Source organism: Aptenodytes patagonicus, chromosome 6 (genome assembly GCF_965638725.1).
Source record: "Aptenodytes patagonicus chromosome 6, bAptPat1.pri.cur, whole genome shotgun sequence".
NCBI classification, from domain to species: Eukaryota; Metazoa; Chordata; class Aves; order Sphenisciformes; family Spheniscidae; genus Aptenodytes; species Aptenodytes patagonicus.
Genome location: NC_134954.1, coordinates 34,696,960 through 34,716,175, shown reverse-complemented (window position 1 = coordinate 34,716,175; position 19,216 = coordinate 34,696,960). Strand labels below are relative to the sequence as shown.

The 19,216-nt window shown below is 40.1% G+C and overlaps 1 protein-coding gene across 21 annotated transcripts in view; it reads right to left on the bottom strand.

The window, feature by feature from the left end:
- Positions 1 to 19,216, bottom strand: part of LRRFIP1 (LRR binding FLII interacting protein 1) — a 118,049-nt gene that overhangs the window by 22,525 nt on the left and 76,308 nt on the right. For 6 of the 21 annotated variants that reach the window (XM_076342085.1, XM_076342067.1, XM_076342078.1 and 3 more), the window contains 7 exons: positions 19,117 to 19,197; positions 17,825 to 17,869; positions 16,787 to 16,852; positions 13,066 to 13,143; positions 4,279 to 4,311; positions 2,391 to 2,516; positions 948 to 1,019 (listed from right to left, as the gene is read on the bottom strand). In XM_076342085.1, the coding sequence (XP_076198200.1) occupies positions 948 to 1,019; positions 2,391 to 2,516; positions 4,279 to 4,311; positions 13,066 to 13,143; positions 16,787 to 16,852; positions 17,825 to 17,869; positions 19,117 to 19,197 (501 nt within the window). The remainder of the gene's footprint in view (positions 1 to 947; positions 1,020 to 2,390; positions 2,517 to 4,278; positions 4,312 to 13,065; positions 13,144 to 16,786; positions 16,853 to 17,824; positions 17,870 to 19,116; positions 19,198 to 19,216) is intronic. The other 15 variants (XM_076342088.1, XM_076342075.1, XM_076342080.1 and 12 more) reach the window with 7 other exon arrangements.

Here is a 19,216-nt window from a genome sequence, read left to right as displayed (position 1 = left end):
CAGTCTAAGGGACACAAATTGAAAAATTATCTACATTTTTTATGCAGTGTGATTATTTTGCTACACCTGCTACACAGTGATCAGGGAAAAAAAATAGTCAGGTTTTACAGAAAAAGGGGCAAACTACTCTTTTTACATTGAGAACTCACTTAAGATGGCAGCATCTTCACCTGTCACAGCATTGAGCTGATGACACAGTCAGCAATTAATGCTGATTAATGTTGCATTATATGACTGGATGTCTACATACATATTTGCAAGACTGCCTTTTCCAAAAAACACAGCTCATGTTGCTGCTCACTTATGAGGTGGTGGTACGTGGATGCACAATTTAGTTGTTGCACCAAAATTCGTTTATGGCTTCATGAAAGTGGTAAGCGCTTCCTTTGTGCCAACTGGTGTGAGCGTTCATTCTTCACGTAACAAGCTTTGTTATGTGAAGTTTTGTTACAAGAATTGCTTAAGGGTGTCTTCATATTTCTAAATATGAAACCAAAATGATAGCCACCACCTCACACACACAGCTTTCCAAAGGCATGCTGGATCTTATCAAAACAAAAACATACAAGCTTTTAAACGCCAATTTTTCATAGCACTGTAGAACATGAGTTTTAGTGCATCTTCCAATATTGGGAGGCTTCCTGGATTAGGAAACTATAAAAAAATCCTAATAATTTTATTTTGCTAGCAAAACGATTACCTTCTCAAAACAGCAAAGGCAATATGCAATAGTAATCAGCAACCTTTCAGTTAACATTTGGAAGCATTTCTCACCACAATCAATCAAGGTCAGAACAGTTACTTTTCCAGTTAATGAAATGCTTTTCACACAATTTACAACCCCTCCCAGAAGAAAGCATGCAAGGTCAGTTCTAGGTCTCACACTGACTCTCTGAATGTTTAGCTGGTGTTAATGATCACACTCCCAGTCTGCAGGAAACCAGTACCTTCAGTTCTTTCAGTCCCTGCATGTATTTGCCTTCTACATCCTGAATCTGGTCCTTTAACTCATAGATATCCTGAGGGAAACGGTGAGAAAGGTGAGTGATGCCACTGAAACTAACCGGCAGAAGCGCAGCTGATTGAACACGTGCTTTTCCCTAAGTTCTCATTTAAATATTTCTACCACACAGGTTAAGCGGTCTGATCCTAACCTGAAGCCTTGCCGGACAATGAAATTTCTTGGTTAGAAGTTTATGCTAATTCTGCTCTTCTTGACTGGAAAAAATGAAATCTCCAACGTTAAGGACAAGATGCAAACCCAGCTTCAAATCCTCCAACAATTACATGCCCCAGCCACACAGCCCTTCTCTACCCCTTTCACTGATTATCACCCTCTTTGAGGAATTCTGGTATTAAGGGTAAGGGCTGCCAAAGCAAGCCTGAAATATAGGCTATACTAGATATGTAGGAAAGACTGTATTAATAGCATCTGTCACACTAAATTTAATTATAAGTTCTATTTCACAGTCTCTCTCCTCTTTTGTCCTTGGTCACCAGCAAATGGCTATCTTTCAGCTGTTTTACAGTGCTGAAACTGGGACAGACCTGCTTGTATCTGAGCTCCTAATACAAATTCCAGATGTTTTAACTGGCTGTAATTTCAGAAGAGTTGTTAAGTTGTATGTATGAAAGCTAACAGAATTCACATTCCCCATTTTAAAGTAGTCTTCAGAATGGAGCATTAAAAACCAGGTTAAAAAAAAAAATTTAGCTATGGACTACCCACACTTGCACTCAATTATGAACACTGGATTGCATACCTATTTGCTATTCAAATGTTTCTAACTTGATGGAATCACAAATTAGATTACAAAGTAAAATCCCCTCCCCAAATTAGCATCCACTAAGTGCAGTGCTTTTTGCATTCTTTCAATCCTCCTATCAGTGTGCTATACTGAGACCACTTCCTATTCCATTAGTTTAGGATGCGATGTGTCTATTATGATCAGTCTGTTCTACTATCGTATGCCATAGGACTTTACCCAAATATTCCTGCAATACACACTAGCTTCCCAGCAGCATCTGCTTAATAAAGCTATTCACTCTTCATTTACAGCACACAATTCGTTTTGTCAGAACTGCCAAGAGGGGGAGACAAAGCAGTTTCTTTTTTGGGAAGAAGTCTAAAGCGTATTTAATAATACCCTTTAGGTAATACTAGTCTATTTAATAACAACGTGAGGGACAGTGGTAGGTAGTATTAGCCTGTCAATCCCAATTCTTACTGCTAATTGCTATAGTCAGTAATGGGAACATCAACACTACTTTAAAGTAATCTTATAGTTTATTAATTTATCAAATGCAAGGCATAAAGACATTCTGATCAAAAGAGACATAGTTAAGAGACAGATTCCTAACAATTCATGCTGGTTTTAAGTATTTCTTACCTTTATTTCTCTAATAGATGCCTCTGTATCGGCTGAGACGGATGTATCCCCACTGCCTCTTCGTGAAGAAGTCCCACCCAGAGAAGCTAAAGTAGCTGCTGATAAACTTGAAACAGTACGTGCTCCCTACAATCACACAGTTAAAAATGGTTATAATTTTTTTTCTAGATACATTGTGGGTTTGTAGTTTGGTTTTGGTGGTGGTTGGTTTTGTTTTGTTTTGTTTTTTTAATACACACGTTACACCAACCCTTACATTTCTAAATTATGCAATTTTGACTAAAAATGTAACTTTCTAAGACAAAAAATCAAAATATCAAGATTTAACACGGGTAAACTAATGAGAAAAAGCAGATCAGATGTATTTAAACACTATTGTAATAGGAGTTTGCATGACTTAGCTTCTAACTATTAACTCTTACTTAGACAAAGTCTTTAGAATCATAGAATAGAATCATAGAATCATTAAGGTTGGAAAAGACCTCTAAGATCATCGAGTCCAACCATCAACCCAACACCACCATGCCCACTAAACCATGACCCTAAGCGCCTCATCTACTCGTCTTTTAAATACTTCCAGGGATGGGGACTCAACCACTTCCCTGGGCAGCCTGTTCCAATGTTTCACCACTCTTTCAGTAAAGAAATTTTTCCTCATATCCAATCTAAACCTCCCCTCGCGCAACTTGAGGCCATTTCCTCTCATCCTATCGCTAGTTACTTGGGAGAAGAGACCAACACCCACCTCGCTACAACCTCCTTTCAGGTAGTTGTAGAGAGCGATGAGGTCTCCCCTCAGCCTCCTTTTCTCCAGGCTGAACAGTCCCAGTTCCCTCAGCCGCTCCTCATAAGACTTGTTCTCCAGACCCCTCACCAGCCTCGTTGCCCTTCTCTGGACACGCTCCAGCACCTCAATGTCCTTCTTGTAGTGAGGGGCCCAAAACTGAACACAGTATTCGAGGTGCGGCCTCACCAGGGCTGAGTACAGGGGCACGATCACTTCCCTACTCCTGCTGGCCACACTATTTCTGATACAGGCCAGGATGCCATTGGCCTTCTTGGCCGCCTGGGCACACTGCCGGCTCATGTTCAGCCGGCTGTCAACCAGCACCCCCAGGTCCTTTTCCGACAGGCAGCTTTCCAGCCACTCTTCCCCAAGCCTGTAGCACTGCATGGGGTTGTTGTGGCCCAAGTGCAGGACCTGGCACTTGGCCTTGTTGAATCTCATACAGTTGGCCTCGGCCCATCGATCCAGCCTGTCCAGGTCCCTCTGCAGAGCCTTCCTACCCTCGAGCAGATCAACACTCCTGCCCAACTTGGTGTCGTCTGCAAACTTACTGAGGGTGCACTTGATCCCCTCATCCAGATCATTGATAAAGATATTGAACAAGACAGGGGCTAGTATCATCTTGCCACGTATTTTCAAAACTTGTAATAATACATTTTGTGGATGCTTTTGTCTACCTCTCAAGCTCCTCTCCTTTCATGGATACTTACCTACGTTGCAGCAGTAGCGACATTAACTGTTTTACTGTACTGAGGGTTCTGCATTAATCCAATTTCTCACTACTGCAGTATCCTCCTCTTTTTTTATTATTTATTTTTACATAATACCATAATTAAAATCTAATAAACAAACACAGTATTCATGTGGCTTAGCCTAAAGCAATTTCAGCCAACTGCTGTTGAAGGTCAACTACTTAACATCTGAATGACCAGAGGTTGAAAAGTTCTTCTTCAAAAGTGTAGTAGTAGAAGGCTCCAACAATTCAAATTTTTGCCCCATGGTGGATTTTATATATTTCTGTACACTCACTGCGATTTCTACCTACCAAAAAGAATGTGAAAAAAGCACTATTGTCAGAATAATTCGTAACATCCTTCTTACCTTCTCAAAGTCTTTTTCTGGCCTTTCCTCAATCTGTAAAACATAGATTTATAAGGAATCGTTAGATAATAAAGGACAAGCGAAGGCAGTAAGATATCAGAAAGGGAATTCTTAAACCTGTAAAAGGCTTTTCATTAGCATTTTCTATCCACTTAAAAAGCAGCCAGCTCGCTCAGAAGAGCAGTGTCCTGGCTGGCATCTCAGGGCACAAGGCTGGACAATTCACCTCAAATTTCTAAGCAGTACGTAATTAAGTGGAATATACGTATTGATTAAAAAAAAAAAACAACAAAAAAAACAAACACAACTATCTAGTCTATTAAATAAGACAGGAATACTTTTTTTCCATATTCTACATCACAATGTTTCAAACATGAAGATGGCATTTGATCTATGAGTTAACAATGCAAGAATACAAAGACCTACATGGGCATGAACTCAAAGCCCCAGATGTCTTTCCGTGGACATAAAAACAGCTGTATACAAGTGCTGTGCTGACATATGCACTTATTCCTATTTTAGAACAATTTAAAAATATGCCCCAAAAACCCCAAAATAGCAATTTACTTCTGTAGAGAGGTTAAGTTTTTAATTGAAAGATCAAAAGGTTTCCTGACCAAGATAGCTTATCGAAGCTACAGTTTTATGGACCTTAATTAAAATAAGCTATCTCTGAAGCCTGCCAACATATCCTCCCCCACTCCAAAGAGCAAGATACCAAGTTAGACTTGAAGGACTGTACTGTGTCTGCGCCGCTCCCAAAAGAATGGGGAAAAAAAGAATAAAAAAAACTCTAAAAGCTTAAAACCCCCGCTAAGTGTTCTCCGCTCAAGACAAAAGGTGACTATGACTTCAAGTGAAGATCCAAGTAAAGCTGAGACTACAAAAACTGACCCTCAAGTCAAATATCGGGGCCCAGTTCAAAGTCTAAATAAACACCCCATTTATAGTTTCAATACTTCACTGGAATTTACTGATTCAGAAGAAAGATCCTGCACTAAAACTAGTCTAGAAGAAACAAATCAGAGCCGAAGTAGCATTTAAGAGTACAGAAAATTACCACAGAGACAACTTAAAAGCTTAAAAGAAAGTTACAGGGCAAAAACCCATACAACCTGGACAGATTTTTTTTTTCCTTGATGGGAACAATCCTATCATGTTTTCCTGCTCTGAAACCGAACAAGATATACAAGTTCCCAAGAGCAGAAATTTAAAATCAAGTGTTTTGTCATGATTCACTTTGCTCTTGGGGGGGGGAAGCCTTTCAAAACAGAATCTTTTTATAAGTATCTCCATCTAAAACGGATCTAAGTGTAAAAGGACTACATGAAAGGAAAAGCTCAGCAGAACTCAGAATGTCCAGAACATGTCAACTTCTGGAAACATTCAGCATCACAGTCAAAATGTTTCCCCAAAAGACTTCTAGAAAATTAACAGCTTCCCCAGATCAAGAGCCTGAGTCAAAGGGAGTTATTTTTTTTGAAACAATTGGGGGGGAAAAAAAAAATAAAATCAGGAGAGACCTGTTTCAAGGGAAGGTAGGGAATAATTGAGGTTCAGTTGATAAATTTCATTGAAAATGCACTCAAAAACTCCATCTCTTTCCAATGAGTTCACATTTGGCATAGTTTTTTTTCTTTGAATTATACGGAGCAACATGTGGGTAATCTCACTTGTTATTCTTCATATTACCCATGGTACCCTAGAAAAAAAAACCACAACCCAGAACTGAGAGGTATCTATTACAAATCAGCTTTTTACACTGACAACACATCTCACATCATAAATTCCCTATGATTATCATTAAGAAAATTTAAGACTTAGGCTTCAAAGTAAAATAAGCCAGACTTAAAGCACTAGACATAAACTTTGCAAAGACACTGAATACACAGAGTACTTAGGGGAAAAAAAAAATCTCTGAATTTGGATGCAATAAGAAAAGGTCACTAATGAAGGCAGATACTTCAGTTCAGACCCAATAAACAAGATGGACTGACTTTTGCAAACAGCCTATTGTTTTCACACCAGACAGTTCCAAGCGGTGTATTGGCAGCCTTCCAGCCCAGCCAAACACTATGTTGTTGTTTATCAAGACAGTTGTGGCAGTGTAAATATTGGCATGTTACCAAAGATTACTGTATACATCACCTCCCAACCCCCCAAATCTATCTCCAGAAATTTATGTACAGCCTTTTGCAAAGTCTACCTTATGGGTTCAGGGCACAACTCAAAATATTATTTGCCTTAAGCCATTTGCAGAATGTCCTCTATTTTCTGAAAAAATGTGCAACCTCAGTTTTTAATAAGATAAAGGGGGGAGCAAATTTTGATATTGTTTTCATGATGCAGCACAAGTCAAATAAAAGCTTCCAAAGGGGAAAATGTTGAAGACAATGTGGTGAGAGATGCATACGGTGGACATTTCTACTCAGTGCAATCATAACCACACCTGTGAAGCTTGTTTTGCAATAAACATGCAGCAATCTTTAATAATTCTGAGACTTATGAGAGGATGCAGTCAAACAAAGCCTTTAAGAAGCTTCTAAAATTGGGGGTCATTTAAAAAAAAAAATACAGGAGATTTCTTTTTCCCTAGTGATGCCCTCATACACACATCCATTTGGTGCCATGAACGGAATACTCAGAGCATTGTCTCCTGAAAAACAGTAATTACCACTACCAATATACTTAATGTTTAAAAATTTAATCTGTTTTGAGAAAAGCCAGTTCCTCATTCTAACACAGTATCCTTTCATTACAGAGATGCCTCTGCTACACAACGCTTTTCTAAGCAAAAAGTCAGTCTGAAACAAGCAGCATTTAATTTTATGGTTACATGGCTGTGATATACCAAAAGCTGTAAAGAGTGTCTTGTAGAAAGACAGAAGTCTATTTCAGATGAATATTTTATAGAGTTTTCATTCTGCTCATCTTTAGATTAATGTATTCACAGTATTACCCCTTTAAAAAGATATATCACGCCTTCCAACAGCAGTCAGCCACCAGAGGGAACTCCAGGTTTTCAGCCTTCACCCGGCCCCCAACAAGTCCTTTGGCATTTGATCCAGTAAGAAATCAAACAGAGAAAGGCCAGGAAAAAATGTTTATTTTTATTTGAAATTGCACAAAATTCTTGCCCGAAATACTTACCTTCTGTATTATCATTCAATAAAGAATACTGTAATGATTAAACAGACTGAAAACAACCTCTCCACCTTCACAGTACTATACTCAGCATAGCCCTTCATACAAATACACTGGCTTTGGGACTTTTCCACATGAAAATACAAAGGCCTAACAGAATACTTGCTAGAAGAGGAGATCTAAAGAGGAATTCATCCAATGATACTAGACCTTTAATTTCTAGAACATTATACCATTTTTCATTTCCAGAAGGGTATGGATCTGTCTCTAATACAGATTACCTTCCTCTTCACCAACAATTTGGGCAATTTGTACTTGAGTGCGTAAAAAAAGCAGGAAAAGCAAGTAATTTTCCAAGGAACTCCAGCACGCACATCTTTGTTTTGGCAAGGGGAATAGGTTGCTCTCTGCAAAATAAGTACAATGGGATCAGAGTTCAGCCTCTTCTGACAGCAATTCCAGAATAAATCCAGAGCCATGTTACAAAAATGTCAGCAATATCAGAGGCTTACCGCAGCTGGAAACTTAACAAGAGCAAAATCATCCCACAAGTCTATATATGGCTATATTGCCTATTTTTCATAGATAATAAAAATGTTTTAATATAATGTTTGAAAAAGTATTTCTCCCTACTTCACAGTCAGCTTGCAGGTTAACCCTTGAAGCTCTTTGCCAACAGTGAGTGTCCAGGCCAAAATTAGAGCCCCCGCAGCACTATGACAGTGCATCCAACAAGATGACTCTCAAACACCTACTGAAAAGACCAGAGACCCTGGGACAGTTAAGCATTACACCCCAGCTGCAAGTAAAGAGAAAAAATTATTCAGATCTTTAAATCGATGGAGGAATCAGGACTAAGACACTATTTCCAGCTTCCAGTCTGCTAAACAAGGCTAGAGACGAAGGGAAATATGAAATGCTTGCAGTTGGGTAGCACCGCATACCACCCTCGGGTACAAGAACAACTTCAGTGTGTTCAGTACATGGCTGTCACTGCTCAGCTCCATCTAAGATCTTGCACTTAGATCAACTTCCTCATAAAAGCAAGGGGGTTTTCTTGGTGACAAATCAAACTAAGATCATTTCCTGCTCTTAAAGTAGTACAGCACAGTTTGAAATGGAAATATGGCCCACACCAAAGAAAAATTCTTGCAATAGGTAGGGCTGAACACAGGATGTTATCTACAAAAACTGGAATTAAAAAACGAAGTACTGCAGTCAATATAACCCCTCCTACAATCCCCATCTTACCAGTCTGATCATCTGGGCTGGGGCAGGCAGTAACACAGAGGGTTCCTGCGTGTTTTTCCAATGAGAGCCACCTTAACACTAGCAATTATCAATAAGCCTTTAAAAGTCAGCAGGGGAAAACCACTGCTGAACTTTGTCAGGTCTAAAGTGGATTTGTCAGAAGTATCCTCGCTCAAGAATGAGTGTTATGCCAAACGTCATTGCTTAAACAAACTTATCAGTCTCTGAAATGCAAGTTAGCACTGCAGCAAATCCTCACCCTGGAGGGGCCGAAAGCACACCCAGACTGTCAGTGCCTGGGTTAGGATACAAGCCTACCGTGAATCTGTAAGGGTAGAGGAGGGAAGGCAAAGCTTGAGCACACTGATAACTGCTTCCACTAAAATTAAGTTTGACTGTCTTCATTTTATTGCTGGTGAGAACATGATAAGCTGCTTCAAATGAAAAGAGCTATTCACAACTGTGCATTTATGCATACCTGAGGACTGCACACTCTCTAAGTGGCACTTGCATTTTCAGTCTCACACTTTGTATGATCTGTGCTGGTACCAGCCCACCTGGCTAGGCTGCATGCTGACTGCTTGTGCCCGCCATCTGAGACTCCACAAGAAGGGAGAGAGTTAACACAAAAGATCATCTTCTCAGGGTAGTAAAATATGCCCTCTCCTGTTATTTTCCCTTCCTTTGCTCAGAAAATCTTCAGATAAATACTATCGCATTCTGAGTCTATTTCAAATGTATAAATAATTGCTTTTCACTAGTAGTTTATTAATTAAAAAAAAAAGAAAAAATTCCAGCAATTCATATTAAAAAGCCCATCTCAGCCAAAACATGCCACTAGCTCAGCCACAAGATTTACCTCAATCTCTACAAATGGGCCTGATGTTTGCTCTCAGTAGCCTTAAGATCCATATTTTATATCAAGTATAATGCTTTAATATTAAACATAACACATTTGCATATCTGCAGTAACTGCAAGGACAGCAGACAATAATTACTAGTGGGGATAATGGGAAAAATGTTTACTCACCGCATCAAAAAAAAAAGTCAAACAGCGAACTTCATACAGATATACTGAAGTCTTAAACAGAACATGTGAATATTTATTTGTCTTTGTATGTATTTTTAAGTATATCCCTGGCTTTTACTGTATTACAAACATCATAATACAAATGAGAACACAAGCTGGCAAAGCTGTGCACAGCAGGAAACCTACTGTCGCTTTTTGATCACTGTTTGATGAACAGTGATAGAAGGGGGAAACAAAATTCTGAGAAAAGATTTAAGGGCTGCAGTAACAAGATATTGTACGCTTTAATTTAGAAAGTTAAATTGAATCATTCTCCATTCTCAATATGTAATTTCTCATGATAGTTAGTCAGGCTTGGGAACAGTCCAATTTTGTTTTTCTGCCTAATAATGCCCATAATCATAAGATAATCATATTTAACTTCAGTATTAAGCACTCGTGATTACAGTACATGGATTTTGTAAACTATCACACTCTCAAGTGACAAGCATGCTGGAAACTCAGCTTTTCAACCCAACAGACACTCTCCTTTCCTTCCTCCTCTGCCAGCCATTTAAAAAGTAAACTCGGAATCAAAACTTTACATGTGTAAATGCCAGAAGATATATAAAAAGCAGAATCAAGAAAGCATACGGCTCAATACATTAAGGCAGGGAACAACTCAGTTTGGGGGGTTAGCAGTATTAAAACAGTTCTAATATAGACTACTGATACAGACAAAACCAACCCCTTTTTTTGTCTCAGAAGTTATCGCCATTGTCCAAGGAGATTTTTATTCCTCCTTTAGGAAATCCAAGCAGATGACATTTCAGGAATGTACAAGTGGAAGCGATACACTGCTAAGCCCACTGAGAAGACAGGGCTCTATTTCAGCATCTTTACTGCCAAGATCAAGTACACAACTGGAAATGTTATCAAAACACCTTGAAACCTCTGTTAGTAAAAGGCAAGGCAAGTGATTCCTTACTGCAAGTTACAGGAAAAGGCATTGTCTGTTTAATACAGCAAAAAAAGGAAAAAAAAAAAAAATTAAATCACAAGGTGCTGCTGTATTGACCCCGTGCAGCAATTAGAACTTTTAAGAGCAAGGCCACCCTGTTAACAAGGCTTGTACTACCTTGCATTAGGAGAAGCAAAGCCCCTGCAGTGGTGCCTTTTAGAGCCACTACAGTGTTAACTCTCAGCTCTTCTTCAAGGCCACGGAAATAACGGAAGCTCTTCACATCCTGCAATAAACCACTAATTTTTTAAAAATAAATAAATAAAGTGCCTGTTGTCTCCTTGCAGAGCAGATTCGGCTTGGCACCTCTCCAGTGTCGGTGCTGACACAGCTAACCATCTCCAGCCACTTGCAGATAAACAGTGCGAAGTGTAAGGAGAGAATTGAAAGACAAAAAATCCCCTATGCTTCCCAGGAGGGGCAAGCTGCATTTTGTGATGACCATAAGCAACTTGCACAAACGACTCAGGCTGCGTACAGAAAACACACAATGGAAACCAACATCAATGTATGGGTGCCCATTTCTTACACTTAAAGAACTTTAATGGAATCCCTGGTTATTCTGATTATTTTTTGCTTTGGGGATAATTGAAATTCAGTTTGCAAAGCCATTTAAGAAGTATTACTAATGTAAGATATATACTGCAAGAACTCATAGCTCAGGGACTCAGATTCAGCGACTAACTAAAATACTGATTTATTTATAGCTCACCAGCTGCCAAACATTATCTGATGAAAATCCTTTTTTAAAAAAAAAAAAAAAATTAAAAAGTGGATGTACCCTTGTCTTTAAGAAACACCAATACTTCAGAGCACATAGCTCTATTCTATCAGTTCCATTTTCTTTTGCTCCAGCCAGTTTATGCAGCTCTTTCTCACTTAGAAGGAGAGGGCTCGCTTGATGATCAAAAGGCTCGCCTATTCCCTGCCTGAGGACAAGAAGTAACCTTGCGTGGAGAGTTCAGGCACCTTTCACCACCGGGATGCAGACCTACTGCACATTTCTAACTGTGGGAGGAAACACCCATAGCACACAGGTTTTCAAATCACAGGCTACATTAGAAGGGGGAACCAGCATGATGGGGGACATCAGATACAAAGCAATTCCTTACTGCAGACTATGTGTGTTTACTGAAGAGGAACACTCCAAATAGTTCATGTTACAGCTTACCGTGTCGCATGCTGTGGTAGCTTGACTATCCAAATACTCCTTTTTAATTAATCCTTAAGGCAACATTTACAGCATTTAAGTTTCAGCTACTCAGCAAAGCAACAAAGGCAATAGGATGTTATGACTAGAGAAACACGTTGTGTGTGTTAATTTACAGTATCACCCTCCTCATCACTTTGTATCTTGGGGATGTGGTAGGTAATATGTGACAGGTCCCAGGAAAACTAGCGCATTAAAACTTCACTAGGAGGAATGCTTCCATGAAGCAAAGCCGCTTTACAAAAAATCAGTGCAACACTTCAAAACTCACTCTCCATGGAAGATTAATTTTGTTACAGACTAGTTTACTGTAAGCCACACATTTCCTCTAAAAGACATGCTACTCCACTCTGCTACTGTCACCACGCTATCAGGCATTGCTCTGAAATTAATCAGGAAAGATATTCAGAGTTATAAACAACTAGATGGAACAATCACAAAGAGAAAGCAGCAATATGCCACTGAAAAAATAGAAGACAATTACTTTATATCTGCAAAAAGCAGGGGAAAAAGTCTTGTCTTGGTCAACTACAGTCACAGGGGTTGAACAGGCCTTTAGCATTTGAGCCTTGCTCAGCCATGACTAGTCAGGAATTCATGATGGCTAGACACGCTGGGTACGTGTAATCCTTCTAGCACTTCACCATGCTAAAGACTCTGCAGTGCCTGGTAATCTACAGTCCAACAAATATGTTCAAATCCAATCTCTGGATAGCCCTGCAGCCTTACAGCAACACAACACCAAAATACTGCTGAATAGAGAGAAACTAAACTACTTGAATGCTGCAGTAAGATTTCAGGGTCTCCTGATTTTAATAACCAAAGGAGATGTGGCACTAGCATCAACAACCCAGTCTTTTTCACAATACCCTTGCCAATGTGCATTATGCCCAACCTACAAAAAATTTAGCATCATCAGGTGAGTCCAAAGTATACTTCTATTGTAAAACACGTGCATCTGCATAGAAATCACTTTGGTTTTGTAATTTCTCATCTGGTTCACCCCTTCTTTGTCTTAAGCATTGCCCAGAAGGTCCAATTAATACCATAAGAAACTGTCTCACGAGGTACAGTGACCTCTTTGTACAAAAAAGACCCTGAAGAACAGAAAAATTAAACAGTTTAGGGACAAAGAAAAATAGAGGAGCTCACCACCGGACTGGCCCGAGCAGAGCTGGCTCTTGAGGATGCCCGAGATCCTGAACCAAGGTAGCAGCTGTACTCAGAAGGCTGCCGCAGGTAAACCAAGAATAGCAAGCAGAGAAAAGAGAAAAGCATTAGAATTGGGAAGGGAAGCGAGAGAGGACTTAGAGCATTACATCTGAGGTTAGTTACAAAAATGGTTACATGCAGCTGAACAAAGGAATAGCAGTGAAAGTCAGAGAACAGACACCCCAACTGTTCATTTAAAAATTAAGGCAAGCAGTAATTCCAGTTGACGGACCAGGTACAGTTTTGATCCAATTCTTAGAATAACAGAATACTAATGATTTATTTATATATCTTAAGATACCAGTCACAAGTAAACAACTCGGTCTCTATACAAAAGGCTCAATCCTACTACTCTTCAAGAGCTCCAAGGTTCTCTAGGGAGCCTTCTTCCCATGTTTCCAACATTGTGCACATATAAAAAGAATCCACGCTCCACAGGCCAAAGCAAGAAACATCCATCTACGTGGTGATTAAAGTAAAAACTGAGACCATCTCAGAAACTGAGTCTCCTGCTTTTCCAGCACCTGCAGTCCTCATCTCCTGCCAAAGAAAGTATGTTAGTCCTTCTTAAAAGCAAACATCTAAGCAGCGATGCAGAACAGACAGGGCTGACTTGTTGCTGACAAGGACAAAGAATGTGTCTACGCTGTTTAATTTCCAGAGGTTATAATGCAGTGGAAGTAGAGAAGGGAAATGAAAGTTTAAAGCGTCAGGAAAACAGAACTAAAACTTATTCTGGAAATGTATTTTAGAATTATTCCCTCTATTTTCAGATTTCAGAGTAGCAGCTTCACACTCAATCTAGTATTTAGATGAACTTTATAGAAACATACATAAGCATACATATAAGGGAGGTTTTGATACATTCAGAACAGAGATGAATTAAAGAAGTTTTTGGGTTTACCAGACATGATACTTTTCCTCTTGCTACCACCTCAAGGCAATTGTGAACATAGCCTTTGTAAAGAGGCATGTCAGTCCGTCATAATTTCACGTGCAAAAGCTTGTACCGACACAAGGGCAGAGGCAGTTCAGGGACAGGAACAAGCACAAGCAACTGCTCTTCTCAGCAGCTCAGACTATGCTGCTAATAACCTTTATGAGTTTATTTTATAGGCGCTTAAGACTGTTTCTCAGATACAAAACTACCGAAATATAAAGAATTATCCTACTTTTGAGATGCACGTACTCTGTCTTTTTTTTTTTAAGGCTTCTTCTGTTAGGTTACCTGGCCACTACAGGAATCCCCTGGACCCCTCAGCTACAGAAGCAGCCAAGTCTTCACCAAGCTATTGGAGGACTGTTTCAGCATCATTAATCACGCTAACAAAGCGTCACAGTATTAAATGAAAATTAAGCTTACAGTACTAATTAAATGATAAGAGGGTAAGCTGGAAATAACCCCAGCTACAGTACAACCATAAGCTTAGTTACTAACCACAAAGAATTACGTTCCAAGGTACACAGCCCTTAGCAAGCCCCTGAAGCAGCGCAGAATGTGACCAAGCTGTGTCCTCAGACATCTTAACATGAAGCAACACTGGCTTCACACACCTGAACTACTGAGCTTCATTTCAGAGATGAGAATACACAAGATTTAGAACTGTGTTGAAAATACTTGTAAACTATGCACAATCACAGCCACTTCAATTCCTAAATTAAAACCAGAAAGCACTCTAGTAAATATTTAGATTTTGTTTTCTTATTAAGTAGTTCTAGCACAGAAGCCTTGCGCCATCACTGGCACTTTATGTTTAACATAACAAGGATGTAGAATAAACTTGAAACACATGACAAGGAAGTAGTATTAACTACTGATGAATCCCATATTAATGTCTTACAGGACCTATTTATTCCATAGTTGCTCCCTATGTATTGCAGGGCAGAAAATGGAAGCAAGTGCCACTTGTTTAGCTGAGACCAAGCACAGCCAGTTTCAGGCTCATCCCCTGCATTCACCTGTCCTCTGATCATCCAAAAACTGTCTTTGGGGACAGCTACCCAAATGGCACACCTTCTACATGTTAAAAGTGCTATGAGGTTCAGACACATTAAAATAACCACAGATAACTGTAACTGTGACAAGGCCATTCCCTTTGAGGCAAAAACCTCATATTTCAACTCTCTCATTACTGCAGGCGACCGTGCAACAGAAACTGGGAAGGCTGGGTTATACACAGGCTTCCAAATACCTGTGGCACAGGGTGGGATGGGGTGGAGGAAGGGGAACAAGCACCAGCATTTTATTCAGTGTTCCCTGCTCAAGCCATTAACAGTGGCTGAAAGACTTGTAAACAGTGTTTGGGCTCGGAGCCCACTGTAAATTGTTTCTCCCAAGAGTACAAGTGTATCACCTGGACCTTTGAGAGACTTATCTCAAAGAAAGAATGACATCCAGTACAAACAAAGGGCTACAACCAGCTCAGCGCAGCCTCAGTGGCAAATTCACTGAATTACAGTTCAAATGGATAAGTATCAATGAATTTTCCAAGGCAGCCAAATGAAAATAAGGCACAAATGTGAAACAAAAAGTAATCTGAAGCTTAACGTCAGTAGCAGCAAGATGCACAGCCCAATTAGTGAATCAGTGTGATTGGAAGAGGATGGCATAGCCCTTTAAAGACTAACAAGTGCTTAGTAAGCATTCTTGAAAGTTTGTTTCCTTCTCCAAGCTAATAAAATTGTAACTTTTAACATTAATTTAATGTTGATGCTTTGTCTTGAGGCTTTTTTCTGTTCAGGTCTTGGGTAGTGTTTTTTTGTTTGTTGGAGGTCATTTTTGTTTCATTGGTTGTTTTTTCTTGATAATCAGTGAAGGAGTTCAGAGGCAGAATAAGCACTGCGTCCACAGAGCAGAATTTAAAAATCAGAAAAGACTGGTTTATTTTTTCCAGGCAGATACAACAGCAGCAGCAGATGTACTGCCCGGCCCAAACACCCAACATGACACAGAGGCCCCATCTCAGAAGAGGTGAAGGCATTTTCTGCCTTCCAATCTGTAAATCGAGTCCTGCAGCCTCTCTTTTTTGAAAGGAAACAATTTATATTGTCATTCCTCATATTGTCTCTCCCCATAAATGACAGAGCCCTCCACTCACAGAAGCACGTATTTCGAAAACGTTGTCACAAGTTGCCTGAGACATCACTACAGAATATAAATCCAACAAACAAAACCAAGCAAGCCATACGTTCACAACAATCCTCTACTTCATGCTAGCAGGTAAGTGCTAATGGGGAAGTGATTTTATTTGTTTATTTAAAAAAAACTGGTTTATTCTCAGTTTTCAAAAGAACAATTAAGTCTAGGGAGGGAAGGGACTTCATGTGCTGTCTTTCCAAGGTGTTTTATCTGCAACCAAGTACAAAGCAGAGCTGAATTCCTCTCGCTGCAGGGGAGGCGAGTGCCTAGCGCTGGGCTCTGTTGATGCTAGCCAGAGCAGCTCTGCACGAGGCCAGGCATTACAACAGCAGATAAATCACTACTTATTATTTCACAGAACCTCACGGAAACAGTGCTCGTGCTTTTGCCTACAGCAGCAGGCTATGAATCTCACACAGTCCATCTTAAACGTTCCTCAGCCCAGAAAAGGCTGTGTTCTGGTACACACGGGTTACTGGAGGACAGAGACAAGACAACAGGGAAATGCAGAAAACATCTTACAGCACGAGAACTAGAGGCACTATACCGACGACTCCCACTGCAAACGCTGTCGTCATACACAGACGCCTACAATTAAAAGACAGGGTCAGAACAGGACTGGCAGACCTAGTTTCTGATTCAGTCTGGAGCATTACAAATTCACAAGATGCAGCACAAAAGACGTAGGGGAATGAGTAGTATGTGCAAGGACAGGGACATCTCCTGTACACAACCACAAGCAACATGCAAGTGAAGATCTAACACAACCTGAAGTCAGTGAGCTGGGAAACGCTACAAGGCACGTGCAAAATCTGACATCCACCCCCCAGTCCATCACACGGTCATGCATTTCTAACCATCCTCCCAGTCATCAATTCAACAGTTCATGTTGCTTTCCAACAAAACGGCTACATCAATTCTTAAGGTGTTCAAATCTATTTAACTTTCATTTCTGGTGCTGGCAAAATATGGGGGGGGAACCCCACACTTACACCTGATGAATTTCACTTACTAGCCAGTTTACCAAATTAATAAAAAAGGTGGAAGATGCATATTCTAAGACTCTGGCTCCAGTTTAGCATGTAAATGTCTGGCTCAGGAAACACAGGAAACTACCTTTAAGCATTTAGAATAAAATCCGAGAGAAGCTGATTTTAAAAGGTTAAACAAGAAGAGTGGAAATTGGCTACAAAAATTTTTTAAACAGAGTTTTGTTAGCTGTTATGCAACCAGAAAGAATTGATGTTGCCTCTCTCTGGCCTGCTCCTGCACGTTGTAGCTAATACACCAAAATGATGACAACCACCTCCATCCAGAGAGAAGCCTGTGGCAGCATCACAACCCCAGGAGCAGTGGTTGTGCAGTTCCAATGGGAATAAAAGGAAGGATCAGCAAATCCCGGTCTGCACAAACAGCATTGCACACGTGCATTCAGATGGATCAAACACCAGAGTGTGAAATAAATGGACCCAACAGGAACTACAGAGGTAAGAGACAACATATGTGTGGCTGAAGGTGAGTGGCTTCGGTATTTCTGTTTAGAGCATTAGTACAACAAACCCTGTAACTTCTGGCCGGCAGGGCATCGCTGTACAGCAAGGAGGGCTGAGGAAGACAAGCACAAAACTTTTTTGCATAGAAAATGAAACAAAAAAAGGCGCCTACAGCAGAATTAACCATCCTGATAAGAGATTATTAAACTACAACAGAAGGAAACCCAGTATAGAGAATATTAGTCATCTGCGCCATAAAAACATTAGATCTCAACTCCCAAAACTAAGAATACCAAGCAGACACATGCATTTCCTACAGGAAGGGAGGACATGACAGTATGCAAAAGCAAAACAGCGTAATTTAATTTTAGGTTGTTAAGTTGTTATTGTCTCACACACATTTGTGTATAGCAGCCAGAAAGGGTGTTTCTCCTCACTTCAACCAAAGCCAGAAAAAGAGCTACATACAAAGACAGAAGTGTTTTAAGATATACATTTTAAGTGTTTCACACAGCTGTAAGATCATCTTTTGTGTATTTTAAACAAAAATGCAGAGAAAATCCAAATAATTCAGGACAAGATTATGAGTACTTAAGTCAGAGCACCATAAAAAAAATGGCTTCGCTGTTAGTAACCACCATTCACAAGATGCACCAATTAAGTTCAGAGAGCACATACTGTATCTGGCATAATTAGGTGCAAGAGATACTCCAGCAGTGGTCCCCAGCCCACAGCTTGCAGACAATGTGCTGCTGCAAGTCACCCTGCTCATCTGCAGTGCCCCCATCGCCAGCCACCACAAGGCACCAGGCAATGTCCTCGTGCTGCTGCCCATCGGGCAGGACAGGCTGTGGACCACTGCTCAAGCACTGCTTTGCTAGCGCCGGACTGGCTGAGCTCTGTCCACACGCAGAGGACAATCCAACCTCCCGGGTGATTTTGAAGCTTCAGCGATTTTCTTTTAGCAGTCTGTGAATTACTTGCTTGTAATTTCATTTTATGCAGACTGGATTGTCTTAAGCTTGCTAGACTGACACAGTCAGCAGAGAGTTGCCTCAAATAGAATAGAGAACTTCAGTTAATTAAGATTTCCCTTATTTTTCCAGAGGTCAAAAGCAAACAAAATAACTGTAGGAAAGGGAGGAGCAGCAAAGGAAAACTAATTGTGCTCATTTTAAAACAGCTTTCCATTACTCACTCCAATCTTAAAAGGTCTGTTTTGGTTTTTTAAGTTTTTAGTAAAAAGAGCTACAGAGACTCTTGACAATTGGTCCAAACTCATTCCTAAGTACAAGAGGTTGTATTATCCAAATGCAGTCAGAACAAGTCCAGGCAAGGTAAAGCCAGAGGGTAACAGACCCAGTTTCCATTTTGGGAAGAAGGTTGAGATGTGGAAGCATAGCCGCTGTTGTGAAGACCCAGATCAGAGTAGTACGAAGCCTGCATTAATAACAAACAA